The sequence below is a fragment of the Martes martes genome (assembly GCF_963455335.1).
Source record: "Martes martes genome assembly, chromosome: 14".
Taxonomy (NCBI): domain Eukaryota; kingdom Metazoa; phylum Chordata; class Mammalia; order Carnivora; family Mustelidae; genus Martes; species Martes martes.
This window is the reverse complement of record NC_137902.1, coordinates 33,280,086-33,290,581: the sequence shown is the minus strand read 5'-3', so window position 1 is coordinate 33,290,581 and position 10,496 is coordinate 33,280,086. Positions and strand designations below refer to the sequence as shown.

Sequence of the window (10,496 nt, the reverse complement as noted above, 5' to 3'; positions counted from 1 at the left end):
TGGCTGCCTCCTGCTGGCAGGGAGCTCCCTCAGGGCTTCTGGTCCTACAGCTTACGAAGGGAGTGTGAGAAATGAGGAGGGTGGATTATGCACAGGGGCAGTCTACATCCTCATTTCCTCCCTCATCATGGAAGGAGGGGATGGCTGACACATGGGGGTGGGGGGCGGATTATGAAAAGCAAGAATTCATCAGAGTTGATAAGTGTCAGAAAAGTGTTTACTCACATTCATTCCCTGAAAGTCACATTCTCCGTGTGTTCCTATTTGTCTTTCAACGATGGTATCAGTCAGGTGGAATCAGCAAGCAATACCAAGGTTTAAGCCAAATGCTGTGGAGACAGAGAGAGTTTCATTTAACTTCATTTTTCCAGCCAGGGCTGGCTTCAAAGCGAGTTTTTCTCACTCGGTCTTTTGCTACATGCACCGCAAATTCCCAGAGGTTTCTGAGACTGCCGAGATCTGATACAAGATGACTGCTCCCACCCACCCACCCACCCACCCACTAATAAGACATAAAGCCGTCCTATTTTTGGTAACAATTAAAGGGCCTCTCGGTGCAAGCAAAACGCTGTTTATTTTCTGTTACATCACTTCACTTTGCCTTCGAAGGCTGGTCTGTGCTCAGTGTTCTCGTGGTGATGCAAGTCGGCTCTCTCCTCCAGCAGTTGGGTCCCTCCCATCGCACAGCACCTCACAGGTCTCTTCCCCGAGCAGTGCGTTGCTGGAGCGAAGAGCAGCTCACGAATCAGCTGCAGGTCCCCGTTTTGAAAAGCAGAGATACAGAGGCAAAGGAAACGGGTGGACTCCTGTGTGACCTGGTCTCAGAGCAAGACAATCACCAGCTGAATTCCAGAAGCCCTGTTCATGTTTGGGGATATTTTTTCGACTGCATGGAATCAGAGAGAAGCCAAAGGATGGGAACTGCCTGCATCCCCCTGAAAAGAATTGCTTATTTCCTATGTCTCTTATCTGCGCTTTTGCTGACTGAGGGGAAGAAACCAGCGAAGCCAAAATGCCCTGCCGTGTGTACTTGTACCAAAGATAATGCTTTATGTGAGAATGCCAGATCCATTCCACGCACCGTTCCTCCTGATGTTATCTCATTGTAAGGCCCGTAAGCATTTTGATATCTAATTTACGATTTAAAAATTCCAGCCGATGTATTTGGGGCTTTGTATGTATCGGTAGGAGGGCATGGAGAGAGAATTTCCTCTTGCGTGCTTGGCCATTTGACAGTGCTAACATTTTGCTGCATTTAGAAATTTTGATTTTGATTAAGCTGCTATGGAACATGCTTAGATATCCCCCACCCCTGAACATTATTATGAGAAACCTGTAGCCGATTTCATCTCTCCTGCTCCGTCTGGGAAGGAACAGTATGGTACTTCATAAAATAGTGTCAAAATAGTGACTGTTTTGCTAAACTGGATTAACATAAGGTTTGTTCTGTGTGTGTGTGTGTCTCTTTGTGTACGTCTGTTTGTTTTTTGTTTGTTTTCTTTCAGATCCTTTGTGAGATCTGGTTTTACTGAAATCTCAGAAGGGAGTTTTTTATTCACACCATCGCTGCAGCTCTTGTGAGAAATATTTATATCATGACTATTTTTAATATAGCATATATTTGGATAAGCCCTCTAGTAAAACGATCTCAATATTAATTTTGTCAAATGTAATTGCATTTCTGGAAAGAAAAAGACGATCAGTAAAGTCAGAGGTAGCTGGGTTTGTTTGGGACTGGACACAAGCAGTGCAGGTTGATTCTTTGCAATGGTAAATTTGCTAACCTGTAATGCTGTCTACTCTAACAGCTATTTATGAAGTTGTTGGAATGTTTGCAACAATGCTCCCAATTCCATGCCACTATTTTACTTTCATTTTTGACTTGGGAACTTTGCTTATTTTGCCCTGTAGTTTTTGAATTAGTCGATAGAGAACCCTGCATAACATATGCGCTCAAGATGTTGTCTCCCGGGGATCTGGGGCGGGCTGCTACTCTGTATGATTTACCATGTGGGGAAAAACAAATCCGGGTTCTTTCTAGGTAACTCCTTAATATATTAACTCTCGTGAGATTGTTTTCTAATCTCCCATCACTTATAGCTAGTCGCCTTACAAGGAGGCAAAGAAAATATTAATATAGGGTGGTGCGAAGGATTAGTCTTTGCTGTATGTTTTGAGTTAGCCACGAGGGAACCACCTATTCTGGCTATGTCTCAAAATAGTCAAAAAACAATATTTGACTAAGAAATTCGATTTCTCCACCGGCACAATATCACGTGTATAATTTGTTCTGATATGTAATGTTTGGCCATTGGAGTGCTAGTTTTTAGAGCTGGACCATGTGAGGGTGAAGAGGTCTCCCCAGACTCAGGTGTCAGGCGACAGATTGAAGTTGTAGTGATATGGTTCCAGGATGAAATTAGCCAATTGTTGATCAACTGAGTTTTCGTTATCTGAACTGCATGATTCAGGACACAAGTTTTTTGCTTGCTTGTTTTTTGTTTTTTGGGTTCTTTTTTTTTTTTTTTTTTGCCTTAATTGGCCATTTTGGCTGTTTGAGGTTATATATACAGAGACAAATAGCATGATTTGAAACTGGAGAGACCTGTGTAAATCTAACCCCAGCACTCACTAGAAACTAGACAAGGAATCTTGTGCAAATGACTAAATCTCTCTGAGCCTCAGTCTCCTCATCTATAAAATGGAGGTGTTGATACATTTAAAGATACAGAGATAAATAAGATTTAAGTAGATAAAATGTTTGGCATCGGGTATGACAAATGGTTACACATTTTAGGAAAGGTAGTATTTTTAATTTTTACATAAAGCTAAAAAGCTAAAAAAAAAATCTATAAATTAAATCTGTTAATCTGTTGTTTTATCTATATGAAATTCCAAAACTGGTTTGACTATTTTTTTGAATTCACAAACCTGATCAGGTGTTTGGACATTATGTAACTATGTTGGCTAATGTCTTTCTACTAGCGAGTGTCTTGGTGTGATATGCAATTGAGCAGAATATTCTTAAAGGATTTATCTGATTGATGGCTAGTGGTATGATTAGGGGAAGAGTTAGCACATCAGACAAATCCAAAAAAGAGTCTTCAGTACATAGAGAGGCAAAGTCTCCCATGGCAGGATCCTTCTGCAGCATAAGAATTGGTTGTATCTGAAAAAGTGATAATTGTGCTTATGTTGTCCACTTGTTAAATAAATAAATGGCTCATTTAAAAAGCATCCTTTTCCAGAGCTAAGGCACTTCTTTCCCTCCTAGGATAGTTAAGTAGGTGAGTCCTTAAAATTCAAGGAGAAGCGTCAGTCAACACATTCTAATATTTCAACACTAAATAGACATTAGCTGTGACACAGAAAACCTGGACTGAGCAACCCAATCAGTTAGAACATGTCTACTTTTTTTTTTTTTTTGCCAGGGGACCAGCCTCCCAAGCGCAGATGCTGGACAGTGGTATAGGAATAGTTACCGGCTGCTGCGGGGTAATGTGATTACACGTATTTAGAATCACAGAGGGAAGCCAAGGAACTGGTTTTTAAATAGCCCACACCGAGTGTGTGCCATGCCCCTGTGTCCCATGCTCTGAGTTCCTATGGAACATTCCAGCCCTTATTTCTAAAAGCAGTTCAGGTTTCAGAAATAACAAAAGGGCAAGTAATTCTTGCCCTGTATGTCCTTACTTAACTCACATTGGCTAACCTCGACATGCAGATTTGTGCCTGGGCAGAGCTTATGCATAAGTGTCAGGTGTCAAAGTTTGTCTCTGATCCTGGCACCTTGTTTCCTAAAGATTTTGCTCCCTATTCTTCCTGCTCAATGTTCTTTGCTTCCTCCTCCTCTTCAGAAGAGGGTCTAATAAGCTCATTTTCACTGAGGAGCAACTAAATCGTAAGGCTCCAAATGGGAATTGTGCCATAATCATAATGTTGATGGGAATAGATGGTTCACGGATGAAAAGTTCTTCTGTGGGGCAGGGCCACCGGGTGCCCTGAAAACCCCACGTGGGCTGCCAGTCTCTCCCGGAACACGAAGAGGAAGAGGCCTGAATTTGCCTTTGTGTGACTTTGGCCATCAGACAAGGCCTGGATCTCAGCAGCGGTGGCTTGTGTTTTGCAATGAATTCTAACAGCCTTTGTGACCATGGATTACCAAATTGACCTGTCCTATCCTGTGAAGGGATAAACTTTAGACTTGATGCTGCTTCATTGTTGTGCAAAGACAGTTGGTTTCTTGCTCTGTTGTTGAAAAGGGAAAAGAAATGGCCCATTCCCATGATCCATGCTAACAATCTGATAATTTTGTTATGGTCCCAAATGCTTTTTCAGACCTTCTGCAGAAGCATGATGAGAACTACTTTTTGGAAATGTCAGCCTGGGGTACTGAGGAAAACAGATGCAGTGCCCTTTTAAGTTATACACAGTGTTTGGGGAGAAAAGATCCTGCTAGGCCGTGGCTGACAACGTGTTTTGGAGGGCAAGAACAACAAAAACCCACACTCTGTAGAGAGGAGAGAAAGAATAGAATTATCTAATAAAAATTCATCAAAAACACTGAACAAAATGTTTAAAAAATATCTTATTTCTGGTTTTAAACAGCCACAATAACAAAACTTTGCCCAAGCAAACACAATTTCATTCATGTTTTCCATAGAGTCAGTTGTGAGACATAACCAATGAGAATGATTATTCACTTGGGTTTGCATTTAGTGGTGGGGAACAGTGCTTGTAGCAAATGGAATTCACAGAAATGTGTTTTCACACATTAAAGCCCTGTTCTTCTCAACTACAGACTGAAATCCCCAATGACAAAGGCTCATTTCAGAAGTAAAATTCTAACTGAAGAGTATAAAATGTGGCCACATTGCCATTTGTTTATAAAATTTTTAATTAACCAAATCCCTCCAACTCTTGCGAGAGTTCTGTTTGCAGGGAGCAAATTACAGGGTTGACTTTAGTATTGTGCTCAAAAAAAAAAAAAAGAAAAAGAAAAAGAAAAAAAAATCCATGTATATAAGAATTCAATGTGGTCAGAAAAAAAATTCTATTTATTCCAGTGAGATGTGGTCCTATCTGAAGCAATAGAATTGATCCCTCTGGGGGAAAAAGAATAATCACTATTTCTTTTATTAATCCACAGTCAGCACACAAGTACATAGGCCCTAAGAAGTAAAACAATTAAAAAAGGAAAAAGCAAATACCATGAACAAGATAAATAATATGTCCATCCTTATTAAGGTTTTATCATTTAGTCTTTCAAAATACTATCTGTCCAGGAAAAAGAATACCATATCCCACCTTTGCAGTGATTGGCCCCTTTTTCTATTCCTCCTTATATTACAAGAATAAGAAAAATGTAGCACCCTTTAATGACTACTCAAGCCAGACCTAAATGCTAAGGGGGCTTCTGGGGGAATTGTTAGCTGGTTATGGATGAGCCTGGTTTTGTCTGGGGCCAGCTGATGCCCCTCACAATAGACCACGAAGTAACAATTTCAGTCAGCAACTAGGTTGTGTTGTCTACAATACGCCTCATGACCCATGGCTCTGATTTTCAACTTTTTAATACTTAGTTGTGACTGCAAAGCAACCTTATGCAATCAATGTCTTCTCCGAAAATGGATTTCTTCCTCTCAGTTATTCAAGTGAGGAACTTAGGAGTTACTGGCCTTCCTCCTTCACTGTCCACTTCCAACCAGACAAGTCCTCTCTCAAACAGGATGAGAACCTGCCACCTCCTCTTCACCCCAAGGCCATGGCCCTAATTAAAGCTGCCATCAGGGGTTCATGGGTGCTGTGGGAGTTTCTGCATCGGGTGCTCCTGCTACCTGTCTCCATTAGTGTTACTTCCAGAAACACCGATCTCATCATGTCACCCTGTGCTTGGACTTTTTTTTTTTTTTTGCTTGGACATTTTTAATGGTTCCCCGGAAAGAGAGAAAATCTGAACACCTGAGTTGGCATTAATAGAATTAATAGACCTTGCCCTATTTGGGCAAGGTCATCATTTATAATATTGATACCATACATGCATACACACACACACACACACGTGCACACAGACACTCCCCAAGCTCCATCCATAACAAACTGAAGTACCTAATTCCCTGACCTCTGTTCTCTCAAATTCTATAGACTTTTTGGATATCTCCAGTTCTTCCTGTCATTTACTAGAATTATCTGTGCTTCTATCTGTCCCACGTCTCTGGACATCATGGAGGATTATCCATAGCCAAGGTCCTACTTGTTGAATTCAATCCATATTTTCACAGATTTTATACTGAAGAGTCTTGCTTTCCTAACAGCAGATAGTCACATTCTTTTTTATGTGTAGTGTACCCTATCAGATTTCACGCGAACTAATTGTGTGGAGGTCTAGAAAGTGAATGGAATCAAAACAATGTGAAGAGGTTCTGTTCAGCCTCAGAGTGAAGGCGCTGTTCACAGGCTCAGTTACTTCCCGCGTACTGGCATTTTACGTTGGGAATCGGCCTCCTTCCCGAGGAACCAAGGACTACCCTGTACACAGAGAGTAATGGTTGGGTGATACTCCCTCAAGCCAAAGAGGAGCTCCCCAATCTGTCTTAGGGACCCAGTTAACCTAGAAAGTGTGAGACAGAACACAACAGGCCATCATTGGGGAGCCCCCAGGTCTGAGGCTCCAGCTCCCGGAGGACCTGTACCCTCCTTCCTGAAGGCCTGGATACAGACTAAATTTGAATGGGTCAGGCAGAGTCTAGTGAGGAAACTACCTTGCCTTTGGGACCAGAACAAAATAGTGGAGGGCAGTCTGGGAGGCACGGGCACATTCTCTTCCCCAGGAGAGGCCAGAGAGAGTGGCAGTTTGTTGGCGAACACCTCCCCCCTTTTAACTGCCCCTTCACTTTCTTGCTGCCTTTTCCCTAATCTCTTCACCCCCTTTCCTGGGCTATCTCAATCCCCTCGTCTGCGTCATGTGTATTGGTTATACATATAAATTATACTTCCAAAAAGAAGAAAAAGGAAAAAAACATGGCGTTATGATGTTAAACTTCTTCAACAGAGATTTCTAGTGTACCAGAATTTAAAAGGCAAAGCATCCAAAGCCTGTCTTAGACCCATTGCTGAGTCTCTTCTGTCCCACTTGGACTTCTTCTAGGCCTTTGGCATGTAAAAAAATCATATTTGCTTCTCAGGTTCTTTGGTGATTCTGGAGGTTGAGTAGCATCACAGGTGTGTGAAGGGTAAAACCCTCCCTTTATTCAGTCTGATGAGACCTCCAAAGTGAAATGTTGGTTAAGCAGTATTAAGATGAAAAAAAAAGTTCCCTAATAGAAAGGTAATTTCCTTTCTGACTTATTTATACTTGCTTAGCTGAAAGTATGTATTCATTGTAGTGTTGCAAGCAGTAACAAAATGAAAGCAAACGCCTCCCATCTCAGTAAATGCATCGTGGGATTCTTCTGTGCAACAGGCACAGCATTGGGCTTTGTGAGGGACACGAAGATGAGAGTCAGCTCTCTCTCCCTCCCTGCTCTGATATGGCAGATACAATTTGGCAGTGATCCCTAAACAGGTAAATTATAATCACCTGTGTTTCAATGTATCACAAGGTGGTCTCTTTTTAAATTTTCTTATCCTAAGGTAGTCTTGATAGGCTTTCTCATTTTGTTCAAAATGATATTCAGTTGATTGGCGATGATGATGACTTTTGCCAACTGTTGAGATATGGGCTACAAAATGATTACAGGGCCTTTATGGTGACAGCTGTGATATCAAAATGGCTAACCCTGGAGAGGTGGCAATATGGCAAGTAGCAAAGGGCACAGGTTTTGTGGTCAAATAAACATGGGTCCAATCTCCACTCTGCTGCTTAGTAGTTCTATGATTTGGGGCAAGTTTATAAACCTCATGATTTGCATCTGCAAAATGGGGAATAACCATTATACCTACTGCACAGGATTGCAGTGAGGATTAAATGAAACAATAGATGGAAAGTGCTTGGCACAGTTCCTGTAACTCAATAATAAACGTTAGTTTTTATTATGGTTTTTGAAAATCACTTTAATTTGACCAACCACAATACTGGATTAGCATCTGATTGTATGGGCTGTGTTTGCTTATGATCCTATATTCAAAATGTTGTTGTTCTACCCATAGGTGTCCATCAGAACCTGCTAAGCAATCTTGCCCTCAAATACCTCTCACCGAAAATATGAACTATTTGCCTTTCTGGGGTTAGAGGACTGAGAGGAAGCAGAATCCTCTCTCTTCTTCCTCATGGAAAAAAAACTGGCACCAAATTTTGTAAAACATGGTTTTATTCAAAATAACACTATCCAGTCTTCAGATGAGTAGTTCTATGGTAGGAAGAAAGAGGTCTGAACTCGAAGACATGAGTTTCAAACCCAGGTCAGCCACTATTGGGCTTTCTGAACTTGGGTTGGTCACAAAATACCCCTGGGCCTCAGATTTTATATGTATAAAATACTAGAGATAGATAAAATTGTGATTCTCAAACTCAAATGCCAATGGGGATTGGGTGATAGGGTAAATAAAGGAAGCAGTTGAGTATAAGACAATAGTGGGTGGTAGTGACCAGGGTAAACCAGAGAAGACATGTCTTGCCTAAAAATGACGTGATCCTCAGCTCCAGAGGATCATTGTTGATGAGAATATGGTACATGAGCATGGAGCCATATTTTCCTAATTTTCAGGGGAAGGCAAAAATCTGGAAGCAGATTTTTTTTTAAAAGGCTAAAAAACAAACAAAACATAAGTTGACATTTTGAGACCTATCTATTCAATTAACTAAGGTGTCTTCCTGTCTTAAAAAAATTCTATTGCATTGTATTCCATTCTACAAGTAGAATTCCTGTAAATTAATATAATATAGAAGGTGGTCTCCTTAAAGAAATGAACAAAATTTATTGGATCATTTCTAACAAAGCAGCAAATTAGATTATTAAATGAAAGAGTCTCATAATATGGAACTGGCTATTATAAAGTCATCATTAAAAATAATTATGTGGTTCTCAATTTTCCAAGTAGATCCCTTGGGATTTTACCAAGACCTCCCCATGGTGACTGATAATAAAACAATATTTCATTATTTCTCCCATGGGCAGGGACTAGAGAGAAATTGTTGTCCCATTTACATGACAAGATGGCAGGTGTTTGCCTGTGTACAATGTGATTAAAAAGCAATAAGCCTTAAAAAAATAGACTAGAATTTATATGTACAAACAATTCTGGAGTCATTAGAGAATTCCTGTGGGAGGTCTTAGATTCCTCCCAGCTATGCTTCCACGGCTAAACATTTCTAGATCCTTCTTTGAGAACTATCTTTACTGCCAGTTTACAAGCCATACAATAAAACCAGGCAAAGTTTTGTTAGGGGGTGTTTGTCATTTTTGTATTGCCTGAGGCTAAGCACTTTATTGACCTCATTTCTTTACTTCATCATCACAATAACCCCATGAGGGGATATGATTACCTCCATTCCACAGATGAAGCACTGAGTCATAAAAGGGTTTTAGGTAACTTCTCTATGTCACACCCCTCCTAAGTGGCACATCTGGAGCTTAACCTCACATCCTCACTTTTAACTACTTGCATCTACTTCCTCTTGAACATGAATCACTGGGCTTGACTTCGCATAGTTCCATCCCCAAATCCAACCCCCTCTCAAAGGGTCAACCTTTGCTATTAATGGGGGTATTCAGGGGAATGTGTCCTGATTCCTGAGGACAATTAATGAGAAGGAGTTTCAAAAGCCCTTTGAAAGAACGGCAGCATTACTGGCAAGAACAACTCGTTTCCCTAGGATTTAATTCTCATTTGTATGTGGAAGCCCTGTTCTCCTTGCTTGGAAAAAGGAAAGAGAGAAGAAAATAGCAAAAGAAAAAGGACTTACATACTTTAAAGTTATGCCTTAGACCAACATTTTCTAAACTTGTGTCCTGTGGAACTGTTGTCCAGCAAGAAACGGGTCTGTGCTCAAATAAATTTGGGAAAGTGTACATTTTATCTCCCCACCTTGGCTACTCACAATGCACTTTGGCTTAGAAAAGCCTCTGGAATTATTTTATGTCATTTCACTTCTCTTCACATCTCATAGGATATTGGAATCTATGCTTTTGGTATTCATAGTATTTACTAACTTAATTATTTATACCTCACCTTGTTCTAGAAAGGCTTGCTAGCAGTGCTTAGGCAAGTGCAAAGAACTCCACCTTAAAGGATACACTAAAACATCTATCTCCATATAAGGAGTTAACTCAGTTTTATTAGTGTGGATTCATGGAGTGTGATATCCAGGAGCGTGCCTGCCTCCCACACTGTCCAGCTGGTCAAGCAGCTTGGCACACACAGCTGCTTTGGGGACCTCCCAGGGGATGCTCCACCTTTTTGAGGAAGTAGATTACCCCTCACAGCACATTTAACAAGAAAAAGCCCCTGAGCTTACATTTACACTCTCACTATTTTTGTTTGGAGCAGGTTCCCTC

The 10,496-nt window shown here is 40.8% G+C and overlaps 1 protein-coding gene across 1 annotated transcript in view; it reads left to right on the top strand.

The window, feature by feature from the left end:
- Positions 1-698: 698 nt before the first annotated feature.
- Positions 699-10,496, top strand: part of LGI1 (leucine rich glioma inactivated 1) — a 38,978-nt gene continuing 29,180 nt past the window's right edge. The window contains exons 1-2 of the mRNA XM_080823296.1: positions 699-1,105; positions 1,506-1,577. Of these exons, the coding sequence (XP_080679422.1) occupies positions 891-1,105; positions 1,506-1,577 (287 nt within the window). The 5' untranslated portion in view covers positions 699-890. The remainder of the gene's footprint in view (positions 1,106-1,505; positions 1,578-10,496) is intronic.